Source organism: Aspergillus bombycis (genome assembly GCF_001792695.1).
Source record: "Aspergillus bombycis strain NRRL26010 chromosome Unknown contig00093, whole genome shotgun sequence".
Classification (NCBI taxonomy): domain Eukaryota; kingdom Fungi; phylum Ascomycota; class Eurotiomycetes; order Eurotiales; family Aspergillaceae; genus Aspergillus; species Aspergillus bombycis.
In genome coordinates this window covers 117,537-139,206 of record NW_019170095.1, presented here as the reverse complement: position 1 = coordinate 139,206, position 21,670 = coordinate 117,537, and the positions used below count along the sequence as shown (strand labels likewise).

The following is a 21,670-nucleotide window of genomic DNA, read 5'->3' as shown; positions in this document are numbered from 1 at the left end:
GGATTTCTTCAGCTCCGGTTGGTTAGTTCCTCACGGGGAAATTTGTGGCTTGATGTTCGGCTCACATTATCCCAAATGCGTATCAATGCGCAAAAAGTGTCAGATCTGATAAAATCAGAATGTGTCTCAGGACTATTAACAGCATTCACTTGACTTACGAGGAATTACAATGTTGTATACTCTAATATTTCATTGAGTCACTATGTGGCGCCGCAAAATCACAGTCGATGACAAGGCCATTACTGATGGTGTTGGCATCACCCTCAAACAGTCTCTATTCCCATGGTTCCTCGGCAAGTCTAAAAGGTCTGACACAGAGTCTTATCTGAAGATTTTCTAACCGTCTCTGTAATGTCCTTTAGTGACCATCCTGTTTTTCCTCTGGGGCTTCGCTTATGGCCTGCTCGACGTTTTGAATTCCACTTCCAAGCAGAACTAAACATTACCACCAGTATGGCGTCTGGCTTATCTGCTGCATACTTTGGCGCGTACGTCCTCTGTCCCCTAACTATCTCAGGGTGGATCCTTCGCCGTTACGGCTTCCGAGTAACATTCATGGTCGGGTACGTTACTTGATAGATTTCTATAGTTCGTTGCTGATATGCTCCCTCAAAGCCTTGCTGTTCTGGCTGTTGGTTGCCTGCTATTCTGGCCCAGTGGAGTCAAAGCCTCATTTGGGGGCTTCTGTGGTAGCATGTTCGTCGTCGGCGCGGGACTTTCGACATTGGAAACCGGCGCCGACAGCTTCCTCTCTATCTGCGGTCCGCCTCGATACTCGGAAATCCGCCTGAACCTTGCACAGGGTGTGCAAGGGATCGGGTCATTCGCAGCTCCTATACTGGCCTCGCGCGTCTTTTTTGCAAACACCGTTGATACACAGCAAGGCCTGAAGAACGTGCAGTGGGTCTATCTTGGCATCGCTTATTTTTGTCGCCCTTCTTATCATCCTCTTCTATGTGGTCCCGATGCCCGAAGTCACCGACGCAGATATGGGGTTACAAGAGCAGGACATATCTAACAGTGAATCCCGGCCCTTCCGCAAGCAATACAGCCTTTTCCTTGGTGTCTGGAGTCAGTTCTGCTATACCGGTACACAGGTTGCAGTCGCCAACTAATTTATCAATTTTTGCCAGGAGTCTGGGTACAGTTCCGCTATGTCATGTAAGCATGCACCTCTTGCGATTCCATAGTGACCATCCCTAACAGTATTCATACAGCCAACCTGTTAGCTATCGGCCAAGGGCTTTATGCCTTCAACCGCTTCGTTGCCAGTGGATTCATAACGCTCGGTCTCAAGCCTCGATATATCTTAGCGGTATACCTAGCGTTATGCTTTGTCTTCGGACTGGCGGCTACCCTTACGCATGGCGCAACCAGTGTTGCGATGTTAATCCTGGTGTTGTGCTTTGAGAGCGTACGTGTCCCCTGGTAACCATCTGGCATTCTGTGTTTACTGACATTCTCACTAGGCATGCTTCGCAACCATCTTTAGTCTTGCTCTGCGTGGTTTGGGAAATCATACAAAACGCGGCGGCAGCTTGCTCGTCGCCGCCATTTCAGGTGGAGCTGCCATTCCACCGATGACGGGCGCAGTGGCCACGCAGACGGGCAACTTCCACTATGCGATGGCAATCCCGACTGCGTTTTACGTGCTCGTTAGGGTATTCCCAGTGTACACAAATACTGCTAGTAAGAAGTTTTTGGATGGTCATCTTCAGACTGATTTGAACTTGAACGCAAATCATGCTGCGGTGGAGAAAGCTGCACAATTGCAGATGGACCGGACAGACTCGAAGCCTGGTGCTGATCGGGTCGAAACTGTTAATATCTAAAGTGGCATGCCATTGAGAGAGTCTGATTCAGTTGCGTCTTGTCTTCGCGTGTCGGAGATGCAGTTGTCTAGACCTCATCTCGAGTCCATATACGCTACCAAACTATTAGTAAGAATAATAATGTGCTCTACTTCTTCTTGCATAACTTCAATGCCCATACTAGTTCCGTAATAGTGTGGCTACAACGAGAACATGACTTGCTCCAAGACTCCTGGGCCTTATCTTTCTGCACTGAGTGCCGATCTCTTAGCAATTTGGAATAGCCTAGCCCATTGTATATTTATGCAGGGCGTTGACCTAACCTCGATGCGAGTCAGGTTCCAGCAGTTACACGACAACAGCAGTCACTTAATTGGCCTATAAGATACTGGTACATATATATCCGGCTTGGCAATGGCTAAAGTTTCTTACGATTTGTAGTGAGAATATAGTGCTAAACCACTAGTAGGCATGTTATTATATAGCAGCTACGCTATTTTTATCAAGCAACCTTGATACAAGCCATGAAAACACAGCGAGCGTGCATAACAAGCATTGGAAACGTCCTTGACTGCTCAGGTGACCACCAAAGATGGGGAGATTGATAAGATAAAGTGGGGTGGGGTCAGGTGATCCGGGTGGGCCCCAGGTCCAAGTTTTGGAGTAGCTTGAGTGGAGCCAAATCAGGGACCAAATAACTATTAGTAGGTGAGAGTACTCCATAAAGAAATATGACTCCCTTACTGGTGAGATATACTCTCATCTCATAGCGGGGCCTTGGTAAGAGCTGCTCAGGGACTCTAGTGATAGCGGTCACGTCATAGTATTGTGGGCGAGTGATTGGTGCCTGGAATGACTGCCGGCTCTGCCTGATTACTCCGTACCCGGTGATCCGAATGGTTATTTCCACCTGTTTTGACAAACGATACAGTATATGACGTGTAAAAGGTGGTGGTCATCTTGAGAAGACATTCAAAGAAGCAAAAGCCATGAGTGGTGAGCTTGACGCTTCTCACCCACTCAAAGTCCCACCTGGCTTGTGAAGAATGGAGTCGTGTGGGGTAGGGCTATAGACTTGCTGCTCTAGATGTTTTTCCAAGACCCTTGGCAGAGCTCAGCCACCTTTTTCCCTCTTTTCCTTCTCCGTTAGGGATTTGAGTCACCCCCCGAAATCGGGCCCCGAGGATTTGAAGAATTCCTTCGCCGAGACCTGTCCTCCCTGCCAAGTACCTTGTGCAAAGTTCATTGCGGGAACAGGAACCACCTTGCGAGGCGCAGACGTTCATCAAGTGAGTGGTACTTAGTTTAGTTTTCCTATGGCCGCCTGTCATTTGCTCCGTGTCTCACAATGCTCCACCTCGCCGGCAGGGCAATTAGTTGCGGACAGCCCTATCGCGAGTATAACCCGACTTCAAGATGACCCCCGAAGATCCTCTCGACCTACTGAGATACAAAACAGAAGTGAAGCCGACTAAGCGATGGATGCCTCTCGTCAGCGCGTCGGACGAAAAGAATGATTTCTACGTGCAACAAAATGAATTGATCGATGGATTTTTGCAGAGCAGCCAGGAGGAGCGGCTGGAGGCGGAAGATCATGCGGAGAACGGAGGGAAGGTCAAGTTAGCTGTACGAGCCAGCTTCGTCGTCAACTTCTGCTTGTTCGTGATTCAACTGTATGCCGCCATATCCACCGGCTCCTTGTCGCTTTTCGCGACCGCTGCGGACGCCTTCATGGACCTCGTCTCCTCCGTCATCATGTTGATCACCTCGCGCATGTCCACGAAACCCAAGCCCTACCAGTATCCGGTCGGACGCAGACGGGCAGAAACCATGGGAGTCATCATGTTCTGTGCCTTAATGACAACGGTGGCGATCCAGCTGATCATTGAATCCGCCAAGTCGCTCGCAGCCGGCGAGACGGATTCCGAGAGCCTCGATATGATCCCCCTGATCTGTGTCGGCGTGGCTATCTTCTCAAAGTTCTGTCTGTTTGTGTATTGCTTCAGCTTACGGCGCTATCCCGCAGCCCATGTCTTTTTCATCGATCACCGCAATGACCTGGCAGTGAACGGCTTCGGTCTCATCATGGCTATCGTCGGAGAGCGATTCGTGTGGTATCTTGATCCGATCGGTGCGACATGTATTGCACTTCTCATTCTGTACTCATGGGTCTCCGAAGCCTTTGAGAATATGTGGTTGTTGATTGGCAAAGGCGCCCCCCGGGCATTCATCAACAAGTGCGTCTACGTGACGCTGACTCACGACGCCAGAATTCAGAAGGTTGACACGGTGGGTTTCTGTCAGATGCTTTTCTTGACTTCCTCATATCTGATTGTCCCCCGCTAGTGCCGAGCGTATCATGTGGGCCAACAATTTTACGTCGAGGTGGATATCGTGATGGACAAAGAAACCAGGCTGCAGGAATCACACGACGTGAGCCAAGAGCTCCAGCGGAAACTGGAGGGGCTGACTGGCGTTGAACGTGCGTTTGTTCACGTTGACTATGAATATCTACACGATGTGCATGAGGAGCATAGACCTATCTACGACACCTCCGGACCGAGTCCTTCCATCAGGTCTATAGTGAAGAAGTTCTTCACTTTGAATAACAAGGCCCTGGATGGGGACCAAAGGGTCTAACCCGTGCCAGAGGTCTTTCTCTCTATTGGCACATAAATTGGCTAGCAGGAACTGAGAGCCTGGCTATCTCATATTTCCTGTTCTAGAGCTGAAGCCAAGTGATACTGATGTGGGGGTCGAGAGTCTAGTCACACATTGGCTGACGTCTTTGCCACCATGTATAAAGGTTTCATATTAAAGGTGGAGCGTGTTGACTCTTGGAGATGTGGTACAATTGGACTTTCCCTAGGGGTGTTGTGATGTGTCCAGTGGGCCAGACGTGGGACTGAGCTTGAGTACCGTCTATTATGTATTCGACTAGCCAATCCCTTTCTCTGTGGGTAGTTCGGATTGCAAGGTGACTCCAGGGTGGTAGAGTTTTGCGAATTAAAAGCTAGGTGACGGGTTGGTTACTATATGTCTCTCACCATCATTAATCCGATCCACAACCTTGCTGTGACACTATCTACTTGGTTGGTGAATCCGCCGTCGCCCTCTTATCCAGGATCTCCCACCCGAAAGCTGTATCAGGATTAGCGTAGTACTTAGGGCTTATCAATTCAGTCCGGCGATCATTGGGCCATTGAGGGTTGCATGAGAAATGTCACTCAAAGGGCGTGATGGTGCAATGATTCCTAAATTGCTTATTTTAGCTCAGCCAAACCACGCCCTCTATTCAACAGGTTCACCATCACCATATGTTCTTCTCTCTCATTGTTTTTTTTATTCTACGAAAGCCAGTTTTCGTCAAATAATGACCGAGCAAAAGGAAGTGGCCGTAGAGCAAGACGCCAAGGCCCTCGAGGCCGGTGCGCCTTCACGAGCACCAAATGACCAGACCATGGAGCAGCTGGATATATTCGAAGCCCCCAAAATCCGCACCAAGCTGCGTATCACCGCCATAATACTCGCTCTTCATGTACTTGAATGCCCTCCTCCTCGTCTTAACTGGCTACTAGCTAACGAATGTCAATTTGTCTTAGCTCGTCCTCTTCGTAGGAGCACTCGATCAGACTATTGTTGCGACTTCAATCCCTACAATATCGGCGGCTCTGCACTCCGCTGCAGGCTATACATGGATTGGAGGTGCATATCTGCTAGCCAACGCCGCCACAGCGCCCATGTGGGCCAAATTTAGCGACATCTGGGGCCGCAAGCCGGTTCTTCTCGGGGCGGTAGTAATCTTCGCCATCGCAAGTATAATCGCAGCACTGAGCAAGAACATGGAGATGCTAATTGCTGCGCGAGCGCTGCAAGGCGCAGCTGGCGGAGGTCTGATGCAATTAGTGTTCATTGTCATCTCGGACCTCTTCAGCATACGCACCCGCGCGTTATACCTAGGATGATGGGGTTCACTTGGGCACTTGCTGGCTCAGCCGGTCCGCTGATCGGCGGAGCATTCACGGAGCTTGTTTCCTGGCGGTGGTGCTTCTGGATCAACCTACCCGTCTGCGGGCTCTCTTTCACACTCCTCCTGCTTTTCCTGGATGTGCACAACCCCCGCACAAAGCTACGCGAAGGCATCGTGGCCGTTGACTGGCTCGGCACGCTCTGCATTCTAGCCGTGACGCTGCTACTACTCTTGGGATTGGACTTCGGCGGCGCGATCTTCCCCTGGAGCAGCCCGAAAGTCATCTGTCTGATCGTGTTCGGAACAGCCATGATCGGCTTCTTCGTGTTCAGCGAGAAACGACTAGCCAAGTACCCGCTAATGCCTCTCGGCATCTTCAGCAGCTGGTCCAACAACGCCATCATCCTCGTCGCCTTTGCGCACAGCATGGTCTCCATCGGCGTGGAGTTCTACCTCCCGCTGTACCTGCAGAGCGTCAAGCAGGCCTCACCCCTCCGCAGCGGTATCCTGATCATTCCCATGATGGTCACCGAAGCAGCCGTGGACATCCTCGCCGGAATCGCGATCTCTCGGACAGGCCGCTACAGAGAAATCACCTGGGCCGGGTTAGCACTCATGACGTTGGGAACAGGACTCTATATCAACCTCGGAATCAACACATCGGTGGCAAGCATCGTGGGGTTCGAGATCATCGGCGGGATCGGCACCGCGCTTTTATTCCAAACGCCCGTCATCGCTATCCAGAATACCGTTAGTCAGGCAGATACCGCCTCCGCCACGGCGACGATGGGTTTTATCCGCAATCTGGCGACATCTTTGTCCATCGTCCTCGGTGGGGTTATATTCCAGAATGGTATGAATGCTCGCCATTCATCGCTTGTGGCCACTGGTCTCAGTGTATCCGTCCTCGATGCCTTGTCCGGTGATCAAGCGGCGGCAAATGTCGACATCGTCAAGGCTATCCAGGATGCCGCGCACCGTCGGGCAGCGCAGGGTGCTTATGCCTGGAGTCTACGGAATATATTCATTATGTACACGGGCGTGGCGGCTGTTGGGTTAGTGGCGGGGGCGTTTATCAAGCAGCGACATATGAGTACGGAACATACCGAAACGAAGACTGGGGTACAGCAGCTGACGAAGCGGGAATCTGGAAGCTAGTGATAGGAATAGCTGTGGATGATTTTGGCGAGGAGTACCGCTCCGGTGGCCTTTGCAAGGGGAATCGGTATTCCAGTGTAGATCCCCGTTGAGGTTTAACTTAAAGGGCTGGTACTATGGCTCTCAAGATGGAGACTAGCAATGAGCGGCTAAGATAGTCCGGGCCCAGGAATGAAATCTGACAGCTGCTCAACTGATCTCCTGGGCTGTCTGGATCTGCAATGATATAACTAGCTAGGGCCGAGAGATGCTATCTGGCTTGGGGATAGAGGAAATGGGTCAATAGGAGACTTTCAGAGATATGCAACTAAAATCCCCTTCTTATTGGGGACAACATCGGGTCAACAGGCGAATGCCATCACCCTTCTTATTCACCGGATATTAAGATACCTTTACTATGGTCAGCAGCACATACTTCAATAGACTGAAATTATCTGGTGCAATCACACATGCCTCTCATATGCCTATGAAAATACCCAACGGGTTATGAACAGTAGCATAATTGGACGTGCTGAACCTAAATACAAAGAGAGAAGACATGCCCCAGAAAGCAAGTTTTACATCTCGTTTTGTGAATCCAAGGTAGAGCCTTCGTCGAGTATTATCGCATCTTGGACTTGGCAAAAAAGTGACTTTGGAAGAAAGAATGCGGCTTTAGAGCCGTGGATTCAAATAGGCTTGTACACAAATCGGCGTCAAGTCTAGCCAAATTAGAACCTTTTCATGAATTGAGACCGCATTAGCTGGATGTCTTAATCACTGCTGCCAGGTAAGCTTCACGATCGAAGTCTACCCTTGGTTGGTACACAATGTACATATAGGTCTGATATAAATGTTATATCCAAATAAAAGGATATTCACCGCGCTAAATCGTGGAAGCAGTTATCTTCGTCGGTATGTAGTAGCCCACGGCTCCAGCAGTGGGTCGTTGGCAATCCATGTGGTGGGTTTTACCCTCAGCGCACGGGAAACGAAGCTGGAGCGTGGGTCTGCTTCGGTCAGCCAATGAACAGGTCCAGGCCGATATGGCTCTTCAGATTTGGCAAGTTTGTCGGCTACGGGATAGATCGATATAGAGGAAGGTCAATACTGTGGGTTCCAAGTCAAAGATTGCCCCTACAATGCTTATTATATACACAATTCAGCTGCTACCAGTGGCCAAATCCAGCCCATCACGCCAAATGAGGATATGAACCCCTGGTTGTGACTGATTAGGCATATATGCATCGGTTCAGGTGGTTCTTGTTAGCCCAATCTTCCGTTCTATGATATCTTGCGAGCGAAAGAAAGACTTAGGATCAGGGCGGAAAGAAAACGCAAAACAATATAGACAATACATACCAGGTTAGCAGTGTGCCTCATGCTCTCGCAAATGTTTTATGCCACCGGTTGGGATGCCTTGCCGACGTCCATCTGTTATGGCCACGGAACCCGTCATAGACTCGTGGAAATACTGGCAGACTCTCGCACGACATTATCAAGGGCATTCATGAAGCAAAGGCGTACTAGCTAGACCCGGAACCGACAGAGAGCACTACTCGAATGTTCAATTATATCAGTATCTCGCGTATTGTCAGCCGTCAGCATTTTCTGTTCATTCATTGCCATGTGAGTTCTGATTATGAGCGGACACCGCTCTATACTTGATGGCTTGTAGGAAATAGCGAGGTGTCAAATATGTGCGTGAATCTTCCATAAGAGGAACTTAGATCGGACCGTGACTGTTGGAGAATATTGAATAGAGCATGAAACTGTAATTCCTTGACACAGTGAAGTTGATTAGGTCTGCTAGGTATGGTTCTTTACTGCCAGATATATCACCTGTTTGTCTTCGTCGGTTTCTCTACACAATGTAAATCTTATGTGGGCGTGGAGTAAGCAAAAGATGAATCGGAGAGGCACAGAGAGAAACCGTAGAATCAACAAACGAAAACCAACTAAGCGATGACGCGCTCAACAGCCCTTCTCTCTACTCTGCTACGCAGAGGCGTGAACTGCAGGTGTAGAGATCACAGGCAGTCTGCATAACTCAAGTCCCGCTCTTCCGGTGCCGCTCCGGAAGCAAATTCCGAGTTTATATATCAGGCTGCTGTCATTGCTCCAAAGAGTTATCGTATCAGTTCAATACATACTTAGAACTGTCACGTAAATGATATTAAAAAACATTATAAGACAAATGCAAGACTCAGGCATGATAAACATTCACGCAGGGTCGGGAGTGTACAAATAGCCACGGGGTATCGCAAACGTCGTAATATCAATTTTTGGCGCCGGTACATCGTCCCACGTTGCTGATATCGTGGTCTTATTATTCGCCAGCGGGAGGATATTTAACATAGTGCTGTAGGTGAGGGACCGAGAGCTGGCTTCATGCCACTTATCGTCACCGTCAGTAATATCTGAGTCTCGCGAAGCCGGGCCACGTTGCGCCCAGGTACCCATGATACTAGGATGTGATGACAGGCATTGATACGGAACGTGCAGGATATTCGTGCAAAGGAAGTTATAGCCTAGATCGACAGGCTCGTCGATACCTACATATGATAGAGCAGTCAGTGCTTTGCGGGCACCTTCATAGGTAAATGCCATAGCCCATGAGCAGATAGCATTATCCGCCTGGAATATGAGGCGGTGGCTTTCGAAATTCGGGTCCTCTGCCAGCCCAGGACGGACAAACTCGTTTTGGTGGGGCCGCGGCGTCACGGTCAGATCGTTAGGGATCACATAGAACTTTGGATCTCCTCGTGAATTGATTCCACAGTGTCCTAGCCATAGCATATCCCAGCTATCCCCGTACGGGGAGAAGGGAATACCATCACTTCCCTGAAGCGCCCGAGTGCCCCGTGCAAATTCGACCATTTGTGCCTTAATATTCACGTCCCAGTCTGAATCGTCTTCCATAAGGACAGCGCTGCTGATCTTGCTTTCCACGATACTATCGGTAATTGCGATCTGCGTTAGTCCAAAGCACCTGTTCATTGCTCTAAAAGATTACATACTGTCGTAGAGCATTCATATGGGCGCGCCAGCTTCCGAGCTCGGCCGGTTTATCGCGATGTTTCTCCTCCGTCCAGACCTAGTCACTCGTTAGAGGTGTAGAGTGGAGGGCGGATTCAGTGTGGACGAACACCTGGATATGCTTTCGGAGGGATATTGGCGGCTCGGACACCTTCCAACCAGTCAACTTCCAGTCCGGTATAGGATGCTGCCAACGTGATCGCATCGTGCTTATCGGTGCGCTCTTTGAAACCGATTGCGAAAATCTTCTGGAACTGAACGATGGCATCTGTCAGCCCTTTCCAATAGGATGCGCGAACATGATGCGGACGTACCCCTAGGGTAGAGTTTCTGATCCTGCTATCAAGCAACGCATCGGGATCGGCTGGGCGCTTTACGGAAGTGACCCAGGCACCGTCACCATTTCTAAAGCATGTAAACCACAACCCAAAACCAATGATAAACAAAGCGGCAGTTAGTCTCCGGGTAGTGAAGGTGTGCATTGTGCCAACGTTTCCACGCCAGGATTTGGGAGAATCAAAGAGAGAAATCGGAACGAGTGCGGCCGGGCTGGCGCCCGCGGGTACGACGAACAATGCACATGGGGGTCGCTGTCCCTTTAATTGCCCTAGCTCCTTATTCGCTTTCCTTAGAGCAGGGGAGGTGAACATGGACTCGAGGTGAACGACCAATGACATCAGCACCGATGTTTCGCTAGGGCGTAAGTTCGAATGTGATCCATGCTTAGTTTCTTGTCCCTGAGCACCGTCGCTCTTTTTCTGCTCCTTAGCCGCCGATCGGCGACACCCTGCTGCTTCAGCCCAAGAGAGCCGAGCAAATATGTACGGTTCATTGGTTTGCTCTGCCTGATCCCTGCATGTACCCACCGGAACGGTCCACTTAGTTAGTAGTTAGTTGGTTCAAGTTCAAACGAGAAGACTGTCCGTCGGAGGTTCGTCTTGACTCTTTGCTACAAGGCCATAGGGAAAAGGCGACCGTTTAACCCTGTCTCGTTCTTGGGGGAAATGTGTGGATTGCATTCATTACTCGTCGCTGTACGGAGTAGATGGAAGTCCAAGAAGGTCACCTGACAGCCACCGGAGGTTTCAACAACCAAAGACTATCAGATTACGGTATTCGTAATATATACTCGGTCCCAGTCTACTCTCGACGCAAGGGAAGGGCCTCACCACTGGTCCTGGAGATCTTGGCTTTCGGTATGATTGGAGTCAAACTAAATTCCGAGTATGGTCCTGTACCTATAATTGTATATCTACGCCCCGATGCGGATTTACATAAGTGAGAATGTGTACACTGTATTACGTTGAAAGGTGTTATTTACTGTCTCGAGAAATGTCTTGCCGTATTATAGCTTCTTCCTTCAGAGCCATCAGAGACACACATGGGAGCTGGTTTTAGATTCTCGCAACGTTTTTTGCCGCAATACTATTTTTTTTTTCAAAGACTGCTCGGGGGGTTTTGTTTTCTGTTTCCGGTTCTCCTACAAAGCCTATTTCATTTGCTTCAAGTCCTATGGGCTTCACGTTGCAGGCGGCTAGAGATAAACCTAGCAACTAATGGCTCGTTACCATGAAACACGATGTTGTCTGTATGAGTAAGAGAATATATACCTTATAGCGACTGCCATCTATGTAGGTCCAACAGATAAGTACATAATACGTGAAACAGCAAAACCAACTACTCGTCCGTCACACTCCAAATAACCTCCAGGATCCGTGGGCTACCGGAGTCTGGCTCATGAACATAAAGCTGCCGGAGTCTCTGTCCTTCGAAGACGGCGCTCTTCATCCGGAAGGACACCTTCTTTTCATCCTTCGGGCGTAACGGTCCTAAACTGAAGGCGTAGCCTTGCTCACGCGCCCAGTCACTGGGATCCCACGTCTGCTCCATGCCGATCATATCGTTCATCGGGGACGAATACTGGACCAGGGAAAACCCATTGATGAAATACCATCGATCCGATATGCGCCAGCGTCGAAGCGGACAGTCGTCGCCGCAAATTGCCGCTGCCCTACCGAGAGCAACCACGTCCACGTCGTACCAGGACTTCCAGTGGTGTATCGAAAGCGGCAACGGTCGGCCAGATTCAAAGAAGCCCGTCACGTCACCGCCGAAGTCCACCTGGAAGAGCCCTCGCTCCCAGGTAAGCTTGGTCGTGGTGTGTTGATAGATACACTGCGAGATCCGTTTATCACCGTGATCCTTGAACGAGTAACATACGTCGTAGACCTCGTTCATCTGCTGAAGCAAGGGAAGAGAGAGGAACACCCCCGCACCGCCGTACGCCATAAAGGAGAAGATATTCATCTGTCCCCAGTTCTCGGTCGGGGCACCGATGTAATACGGTTTGGACGCATCATAGGTCGCGAGTCTCTCGACTAGGTTCGACATCGACGGGAAAAACGTATCGTCATCGATGATGACGGCCCACTGCGTGTGCGCGTCGCGATTCTCCCAGAGCACCTTGGTCAAGCGGAAGTATCGGTCCAGCCATTCTTCCTTCGACTCGATGATAGTAAGCTTAATGTCCAGTTCCTGGGCTCGGTTCAGAACCGTCAACTTGTCCTTCTTGGGTACAACGTCGACCATTGCGAAGATCCGGGCCCCGGTCCCGCCTGCCCAGTGGGCGAATGGGCCCAGCGAGTCACTCAGCCGCTCGAGGGAGGTCGAAACACCGAACATCATATGCGAGGCGTCCGCTCGCGCTTTTGGCACGGGGGCTTCGATGGTGGCGGTTGGAACACATTGAGCGTCCGAGAGATATATCCGATCATCGTCGGTGTCGAGGTCAAGGATTTCAAATTTGGGAACGGGAACATTGAGGGTATCCGAAACGCCACTCTGACTCGGTGAGCGCCGTACCGCAATCTCCCATCGTCTGTATTCCGCGGAAGAATTGTATCCGTGGGATCTTAGGAGTTCAAGGTCCACATAGCAGTTGCTGGAGTTCCTATCGTTATTCACGACCACGCCGGTTCCTGAAGACGAAGGACGAGTGACGGTTTCAACGTGCGGCTGGGGGGGCTGGGTTCTCGAGAGAAGAAAAACCGTGATGGTAGCTAGAATAACCGAGGCGGCAAGGAGTGGTTTTAGTCGCTGGCGGGTGCGTCGCAAGAGGAGGGATGACATTGTCCCGGGATCATACTATGATTATCAGAACAGAACGTCAAGAATGAGACCCATGGCAATTTCTCAACAAACTCCCCGGGCTGTGATTTCCGGCCAGACTGTCAAAAAATTGGGCCCTCGTGGGAGGGTGCGGAGGGACCTCTTCTCCCAGCTCTGCCAAGAAAGCCCTAGCCGTTTAGCAAATGGGCCGGACATATTGCGATTGCGCTAGATAAGATGGCGTGTTACAGAGTGACAGCGGGGATCGTAATGTTCCTCCCTATTCATGCCTTGATCATTGGTTGATAGGACGGTGGGTCACAGGGGTCAATGTAACCATACCAGGGTCGATTGATTCTTCCAGCGTGGCCATGTCCACCAAGATACACCGAAGGAATAATTCCCGGTTGCCATTGTCCAGTCTACCTCCCCCCCCCCCATTCAATATGGAAATACGTTTTTATACGTGTCCGAAGAAAAGCAGATATACAACCCTCGACAGTTCCCCCTAGCGTTGGACATATTCGCCAGTACAGTGAAGAATGGAGGTTAGCTAGAAAGCACTAAGCACCAGTATATACACCAAGCCCGAGCGCCGATATGCTGGGGAGATTGGCCTCCCGCACTCTGCGGTCACCCCATCTCACAAGGCTGAAGCAATCGCCCAATTGGATGGCCGTGGGTAGAGGGTGATAATGATCGGTCACGTCCGGAACGAGTCCTCTGGCCAACTCAACCGACTCATTATCCTTTTCGATATCACCGATCGGACGGTGAAACAGACACGGCGGAATATGACTTAGACAAGAATGTACAACCTTGGGGCGATTGTTTTTGCGGCTGGCGTTGGAAAGCATGAGGAATCAATACAACACTTCCAACGGCAGTTAGTCTATTAGCTATATCCAGCGCCATACTGGTGGTCATTTGATCTGAGCTTTGGCCATAATGACCTCTCGAAATCTACAAAGTGGCATTGTTTCTTGCTTATCGAAGCGAACGGCAATCTGAATAGTCGAAATTTCTGAGTGTGTTGAATAGATTGAAGTAGTCAGGAATATTATTTAAGAAAAATAGCTAGACTAGTACAAAATACTAAATCTCATTGTGACCAGGTGGCTGATTTAGCCCGCCGTACAACTTCCATAATTCCGACTAATGCCTCGCGTTGTCTCTGGTGCACTATCTGGACCACCTACATAGTAGGCCCTATTATTCCTGTGAGTTATGTTCAATTGCTGTCCTTGCGTTGACTCTATTATCTGTCTGGCTAGCACCCGTTAAATAATAAGCCTTGACTACATGAGGAAGCTTTTTATTCGAAATAATCTGGCCAAGAACTTGTAGACAAATAGGTAATGTCAGTTTATATATCTCGCTATCACCCTTTTTAGCTTTCAATTCGATCGAGATAGACTCTCGAAGCAAGTATTAATCTAGCCAAATCTGATTTAAAGGGGTCTATTCTTTTTTTTTATCAATTCAAATATTTCTATTGTGGAAGCAGGGTCTCTCATATTTAGGAATTGCAATTGTTGTGTAGAGACGATTCTGTGAGGCGGACAAGCCCTGGCCGAGTCCTTGCATGCAGATTATTCCACGGCTTATAAAATAAAGCTGAGAAGTAAGCTTCAACAACTTGTCTCGGTGGCGCAATTGGTTAGCGCGTCTGACTGTTAATCAGGAGGTTGTGAGTTCGATCCTCACCTGGGACGGTTCTATTTTTGCCCCAAGATTTTTCATCTTGGTCTGCATCTCACACCCAGATCCTCACACATCCAGGGCTTTCATGATCATCCTCCGCAAAGCTGGGTTCTTCTAGTAGAAGCTCTCGTTTGAACAACCTATTCCCACTGTTGAGTCATTTTTCCCCCGCAGCTCTGCGTAGATGCACTGAGACTTCTCACACCATGGATCGTCATATATCGGGCGTCAAATTCTTGGCACAGCCCTGGGTTCGCCATTCACACTTGAGTTTGGAATGTGGGTAATCATCGCGGGACCTTTCCCGTTTCCATGTAGAGAACATCAAAGCTATATTGTACTTTGTGGTAAGGCGGCCCTGTTAGGCAGCTATTACTGAGGGCTGGTGAGTAAATTTCGCAAACCGATTGATCTAGATAGAATATTAGCTCTGCTTGAGGACGGATCTCGTCGTACCGTTCCAAGGATAAGGTGTGCTAGCGGATACGAATAGCACAATGAAGAAGTCAAGCCTGGTGGAGCTGACCTTCCGCAGATAAGAGCATAAAGATTACCACGGTGGGCATTGAACCTCGAGCCGGGCAAGCATGGTCTAGCATCCCGGTTGGTTTCACACCTTCTTGCCCTCCATTTCCCCTTGTCATGATGATTCATTCTCGGTTAATGGCAGTATGGAGTAGTCTGTATTTCATTATCACATTACATACCACAGAAGCCACAAAGAATAAAATCCCAAAAGTGTAGCGTGCCAAGGTGACTTCAAAAACTTTGATATTCCAAGATGCTGTGCTTTTTTTGTAGAAAACTAGCCCTAAGCGACGGCATAGAGACTACTGTCTATAGACTATTATAAAAAGGCGATAAAAAAATAGTGTGATCTTTGTCCAAGTCACAGATCAGATGGGACTGACACCGCAGGACGTTTGGATAAGACTTAGCCGCCTCATCCTAGGAGATTATTATCACAGATAGCAAACGTGATACTCCAAAGACACCCATCTTACCCCCGAACAAGCAGAGCTTAATGAATCCCCCCCCTCCCGGGGGGAGCCCATGAAGCTGGGGCGCTAGCCTGGCCTCAATCGTCGTAGCATTGATTGGTGCTTATGGCAATACAAATACCCATCATGAACTCTTAACACTTCGTCTGTGAGGCATTGAGTTAGAGCACGACCTGGTTCTAAGTCCGCCGGTACTTACCCAAGTTAAATCTAATACGACCAGCCCCGTATTCCCTCACTGGTGCCGGGACTTTAGACGCGTGCGGCACGTTCACGCACCAGCAACTCAGGACCCACCCTCCTACTCCAGGATAATATCCATAATCACAACTCGAGCATGCTCCTAACAGAAGTCCCCGTCCATTCGATCTTGCCACGAGTTTGTGTTCGGTTTCATCCCAGCCAAGACAGCGGTCCAAGTTCAGCTCTGTATATCTTAGTTCTGGATGCGGCCCGTCACTCTTACAGTTGCTAATAAGGTAGGCTGAGGGTAGTGGCGTTGTGGATGGTGGTGGTTTCAGGGGTACGGGGCGAGGCGGTCGTAGTGGTGCAGGTGAGCGTGGTTGTCTATCTGGTGAGGACTCGCGTGAAGGTCCTGGTGAGGACTCGCGTGAAGATCCCCGTGAAGGCGTGTTTGCACGTGCATCGCCATACATATCCCAAATCTCAAGTAATTCACAAGTTTGATGCAGGGCATTTGTTTCTCCCATCTGTAACCCTTGGCTTGTAAATAACACCGATAGATATGTAATGATAATGATCCAAGATTGATACATTCTTTAGAAAGTTTGAGACAATGGAAAGTATATATATATCCATATATATGATAAGAATAATAAGACGAATAATATTACTAAGAAGAGGAAGAAGCTTGAAAGATAGGCAGATAGCGAACTTTGAGCATGCTGTAGGAAAGAGTGCTGCGGGAACCCGAGGTTCTTTATATCCGTCTAGATAGTATTCTGGCTTATGAAATCATTTAATAAGAGGGGATAGACTAGCTGATACCCCCCGCTCAGTCCAGCTAATATGCAGCATAATATGAATTGCGGTCTCTTTGTTGCGTTAGGACCGGGAGTTGGGGCAAAGGTTCTCTAAGTGTGACAAGGATTAGATCCACTTCAGAATAATAGGTGAGATCTTTTCGCTCGGGATGGGTGGCTGAAGTCATTATAGGGCTATCATTCTTGATTAGGAATAGACTGTTCTACTACTTCTAGAGTCCTGTATGGACAGTTTTCATTCCTCTTCCTTCCAGTACATAGTGGCCTTTGCCAAGAGTTCAACTATTCTCAGATGATAGAGGGCGCGGAGAGTGACAAGTATATCTCATTCATGTTGGAAGAAGTCGGTATCCGTGGGGACGAAAGGTTTCCTTGTCATAACGGGCAGTTTATCCTGCATGGGTTTGAACGGCGATCACAGTGGTACGCTTGCTATTCCTATTACTGTGCTGACTGTGGCTGTACGGATATTTCAGATTTTGTTCTCGCTGTGTACGCAACATAGGGAGCAGCAAGAAGAGATTAGGGCTCTTAAAAGGCCTCTCATTAACTATTGAATGTTCTCCATTTTTTGTCTTCCAATGGTGTGCCATGAGTGATTGAATGAGATACTCTGTCTTGCATGCTACGTACAGTATTACAGAACTGTTGATCTTAGTCTTGCTTTGTTGAGGTATATTCAGAATAGTAGACAGTTTCAAATAGAGACTAAGTATACAAATTATTCATATATCGGTGTCTGTCGAACTCTGTTGGGGATAATGTTGAATGTCTATATGTGCCCAATTGTAAAGTCTTGTTGCCCGAAACCTAGCTTGGGCTTCCAGGATCAGCATTGCGATGACCTCTTTCCTATAGCCTGCCGGATGCTGTCAACGCCATGGCTGTTGTAGAGCAGCAACAAGGAAAGTCGTGATATGCACGGTATCTTGACTGATTGTGATGGGTGGAGAAATTGTTATATGTATAACCTCGTATCTACGTTCAGATATGGTTACTCCCACGGGGAAATCGAAAAAAGACCATACGCTGAACAGCAGACATATGAACGAAAGAAACACCACCGGCATGGAGCAGGCCCGCGGTTCAAATGTTTACGTATTGCCCAATACTCTCGTTCAAGAAAACATCTTCCAGTAGGTTATCAAGGCTGCCTTCAACTGACCAGGAAAGGTCAGTCAATCGCCATTTGTCCGGAGCTGAATCAGCTTCGTTTGCAGCTACGTTCGTGCCGAGGCTGGGTCGACCCTGCAGTGGATGTGATGCAGAAATCCACCTTGGAATAGTTACATTTGGCTCTAGCTGAGACGACGACTGGATAGTTACCCGGGGTTGCGGAGCCAAGCGGGCGTTACGTCGGACATGTATCTTCCCCAGTAACGGGACTGTAACTGTTAATCGTTCAGCCTCCCCAGCTCGGCCGTCTTGGTGAAGGAGCTGGTCTAACGCGCGAAGGGTATTGTATGCCTCAACTGCAAGTTCGGAATTGGTCGGGTCCCTCGCCCTTTCGCCAAGCAAAGTGATGATCTCCGAGACTACTGCATGGAGGTGCCTTGTATCGACCCGGAGGCTATGACGGTCTGTCGAGCGGACGTGGTGGGAAAGGAGAAGGAGTACGGACGCTGATGTAAGGGCCTGTAGATCCAATATTCGAGACATGAACAAACCCGCGGGAAGCTTTCTCCGGAGCGTTAGAAACCGGCGTGCCACTGATTCACAAGCATCTATGCACGGTAGCCGAGCGTACATGAGCTCATCTCCAAGGCTCTGCTTCAGCACAACCGGTAGATAGACTCTCATGAGGACACAGCAATGTAAAAACTGTACAACATCGTCTGGTGTTATGTGATCTCGTTCTTCGCCTACCCACCATGTATCTGGCGCTTGGCTGGCGAGCTCCCCAAGGGCCTGAGCCATCTCCAGAGCGGCCATTTGCGTTTTCATACTAGATTCATGTGTAGAGCTGACTTCGTCCAGATCATAAACCTTGACAGAAATGTTCAAAAGCCTGGTGAGATAAGTTGTGACGTGGATACTGCCATCAACATTAAGTGGAGAAGCCGTGGTCAATTGATACCGTGCGGTCCCCGGGGGGAGATTTAGAACCATGCCATTTAGCCGTTCTATATTACAGATTGCTTGCCACAGCTGCACTTTGTGAAGTGACGTGTCGTCCGCGCCGGTGTGTTGGTTGAAGCGCACGGCTTGGAATATTTTAGGTAAGCCCATCAATTCTGCAATCGCAATGATGTGGCGTAATTTAATCCAGGCCTTTTGAAAGTTTCCTTGGCCTACTTGCCTTCTACCTGTTAGCATATGGTCAAATCCAAAAGGTAAGCGAACTGAGGCCATATCATGTAGATACGGGAATAGTATAGAAGTCACTTTTGCTCTTGGTGTTTCTTCTATATGGATAACACTCACAGTCTAATGAAATGTAGAGCCATCCCAAGCCCTTGGATGGTTCCCACCAATCGATCATGGCAGAGTAGTGTATCATCCACTATGTGTATAATCGACTGGCAAAACTCAAACCTCCTCTGGCACTTTCTCAAATAGACGTTGGAATCTTCCCGTCCGGTATGGATTTGCTGTGCGGTAAGTGCAAGTGTAAGGAGCCAAGAGGCTAGCAGGATAACGTCTATGTGGGGACTACACATTGACTCGTAGCTATCTAGTAATTCTCGTGGAGACTTCAGCATCAGGGGTTGTGGGAATAGTGCATGAAGTGCAGTCAGCCAATCGTAGGCGGATCCTGCAATATCCGCTACTTCCTCCTTTAGTGGGATCATATTTTGGAGTTTTGGTCGCACATCAATCGACAGTTGTGCAAACAATTTATCCATACGTTGCTGCGCCTGCTGTTCATGCTGACATGGATCAGCACTCAGCCAGTGGTTCTGGAATAGCGATTGCAGGTGTGATGGTTTTTCAGTCATGGGAATATCCGACCCACTACTTTCGCCTTCCGAGTCGTCGGGGCCCGAGAATTGGTCATCTTTACCGCTAGGGATCTGAGATGGCTTATATCCAAGCTTGTGTTCGATGTTGTTCACAACTCCTGTTAACTGCGCGACCTGCGATTCGAGCTGAGCGATGCGACGTCGTGACGGGAGTCGCGAGGGTTGGGATGATCGCGTCCTTTTCGACACCTGTGCAGTACAGACCACCTCTCGATCCTCACATTGTTGACATGTATCTGCTTCTCGAGGAATCCTAATGCAGCGAACTTTCCGTCGTCTGCCTGTCTTCCGGGATCAGACGGTGGGGATCTTGTAGAGTTTTACAACCAACCTACACTCGGTGCAGCTTTTCGTTCCTTTCCGTAAGCCGGAGTGGGGTATGTCGGACGGAGACATCTGCAAGGCCGACGTCCGAAATTCAGGGGTTAAGCTTAGAATTAGGAGGGGGGGAATACAATATATGGTTGTTGAATGGCGGTGGTCGTCGAATGAAGTGAGGTTGCGCGTCGGAGCGGACGAAGATTTTGGTCCGCGGAACCCGAGTTCGTCCGAATCGCGAATGGGATTGGGTCAGCCCTAACGCCAGAAGCGTTCTTATGGTATGTTATTACTTATATGGCTCGCATTGGGAGGTCTCCCTCCTCTCGCTGCAAGGATCGAATGCAATGAAATGTCACTACGACCTACCATCAGATCTCCAAGAAAATCGGTTTTGAAAAGGTTATGAAAATGCCCTCCTCGTTGCAGATCCGCGGCGGGCCATATGCGTCCACAACCGCGGGGATGGGAGGTCTTCCCACCATCATACCAGATGTCCCAATATGTGCAGTCTTCCTAGTCTTGTATATCGCCTTCGCCGCTACCAACATGACCATCTTCCAGAAAAACCGCCGGCGGGGTCACAAGTTCGTGAAGTCTGCGATGCTATTTGGGTTCTGCATGGCAAGAATCACCACCCTTGTCCTGCGCATAGCCTGGGCCAATCGACAACAAAATGTCCGACTCGCCATTGCCGCCAATATCCTTGTCAATGCGGGAGTTCTCGTGGCATATATCATCAACTTCATCCTCGCCCAGCGTATTCTCCGCAGCAAGCAGCCTCACATCGGTTGGCACCCTATCCTGCGCCAAGGCTCCAAGCTGTTGTATGCCTTCATTCTCGGGGCATTGGCGATGGTAATCACATCTACAGTGGTATCCTTATACACGCTCAATATGCATACTCGGTCTCAATGTCGCGACGTCCAACTAGCAGCCATCACCTATCTCCTCATCTTTACTTGTCTTCCTCTTGTACAGGTTTTCATCGCATTTATCCTACCCAGGTCACCACAGGAGGAAACTTTCGGGCAGGGGGGTACAATCAGCAAAGCCACAATTGTCATTTGTTCGTCGTGCCTATGTATTCTCATTGCCGGGTTCAAAGCTGGTGCTAACTGGTCGCCTCCGCGGCCTGTAACCAACCCACCCTGGTATGACTCCAAGGCATGCTTCTACGTGTTCAACTTCGTGTTGGAGATCATGATTCTCAGCCTTTTGACTTTTAGCCGCTTTGACAGGCGGTTCCATATTCCCAACGGAGCTACGCAACCTGGGGACTATACCTGCCTGGCATTACAGCCCGATAAAGAGAGCGACCAATCTCAGTTGAGTGAACAGAAGGGGTCTGTGTCAGCACAGAACTAAAAACATCTCGCCTGGCAGGTCAGCTTCACGGCTACTTCAAGGCCACTTTGTCGCCATCCTATGTTTTTTTTTTTTTTTTTTTTTTTTCTTACTGCCCCCCCAATCTGTACGTAATTCTATCCAATTGATACCCTGGGACATTGAGCATCTTAATAGGTTATTATTTCATTCACTCAAGGCCACCATGCTGTATGTACATGACTGGTAAGACCACCGATTGCTTGCTGCTCCACCATCGCGGCTATTC

The 21,670-nt window shown here is 49.2% G+C and overlaps 7 protein-coding genes across 7 annotated transcripts; 4 read left to right on the top strand and 3 right to left on the bottom strand.

Moving 5' to 3' along the window:
* Positions 1-202: 202 nt before the first annotated feature.
* ABOM_009078 (uncharacterized protein) lies at positions 203-1,832 on the top strand (the record flags this gene model as incomplete). The annotated part of the gene is made up of 6 exons (XM_022536206.1): positions 203-306; positions 363-563; positions 616-904; positions 1,134-1,161; positions 1,218-1,414; positions 1,470-1,832. The coding sequence occupies 6 exons, from the start codon at positions 203-205 to the stop codon at positions 1,830-1,832; spliced, it is 1,182 nt and encodes a 393-aa protein (XP_022385960.1).
* A 1,395-nt stretch (positions 1,833-3,227) lies between these two features.
* Positions 3,228-4,451, top strand: ABOM_009077 (cation diffusion facilitator family transporter; the record flags this gene model as incomplete). Its single annotated transcript, XM_022536205.1, has 2 exons — positions 3,228-4,100; positions 4,158-4,451. The coding sequence occupies 2 exons, from the start codon at positions 3,228-3,230 to the stop codon at positions 4,449-4,451; spliced, it is 1,167 nt and encodes a 388-aa protein (XP_022385954.1).
* A 733-nt stretch (positions 4,452-5,184) lies between these two features.
* On the top strand, positions 5,185-7,031 carry ABOM_009076 (MFS drug transporter; the record flags this gene model as incomplete). Its single annotated transcript, XM_022536204.1, has 4 exons — positions 5,185-5,349; positions 5,414-5,718; positions 5,772-6,874; positions 6,940-7,031. 4 exons carry the CDS (start codon positions 5,185-5,187, stop codon positions 7,029-7,031), a joined length of 1,665 nt encoding a protein of 554 aa, XP_022385955.1.
* Positions 7,032-9,141: 2,110 nt separating this feature from the next.
* On the bottom strand, positions 9,142-10,439 carry ABOM_009075 (glycosyltransferase family 25 protein; the record flags this gene model as incomplete). Its single annotated transcript, XM_022536203.1, has 4 exons — positions 9,142-9,874; positions 9,939-10,015; positions 10,068-10,211; positions 10,272-10,439. 4 exons carry the CDS (start codon positions 10,437-10,439, stop codon positions 9,142-9,144), a joined length of 1,122 nt encoding a protein of 373 aa, XP_022385952.1.
* Positions 10,440-11,634: 1,195 nt separating this feature from the next.
* ABOM_009074 (uncharacterized protein) lies at positions 11,635-13,086 on the bottom strand (the record flags this gene model as incomplete). Its single annotated transcript, XM_022536202.1, has 1 exon — positions 11,635-13,086. One exon carries the CDS (start codon positions 13,084-13,086, stop codon positions 11,635-11,637), a length of 1,452 nt encoding a protein of 483 aa, XP_022385953.1.
* A 4,774-nt stretch (positions 13,087-17,860) lies between these two features.
* Positions 17,861-20,133, bottom strand: ABOM_009073 (transcription factor domain-containing protein; the record flags this gene model as incomplete). The annotated part of the gene is made up of 3 exons (XM_022536201.1): positions 17,861-19,073; positions 19,199-20,018; positions 20,073-20,133. The coding sequence occupies 3 exons, from the start codon at positions 20,131-20,133 to the stop codon at positions 17,861-17,863; spliced, it is 2,094 nt and encodes a 697-aa protein (XP_022385958.1).
* Positions 20,134-20,466: 333 nt separating this feature from the next.
* Positions 20,467-21,423, top strand: ABOM_009072 (uncharacterized protein; the record flags this gene model as incomplete). Its single annotated transcript, XM_022536200.1, has 1 exon — positions 20,467-21,423. One exon carries the CDS (start codon positions 20,467-20,469, stop codon positions 21,421-21,423), a length of 957 nt encoding a protein of 318 aa, XP_022385959.1.
* Positions 21,424-21,670: the final 247 nt, after the last annotated feature.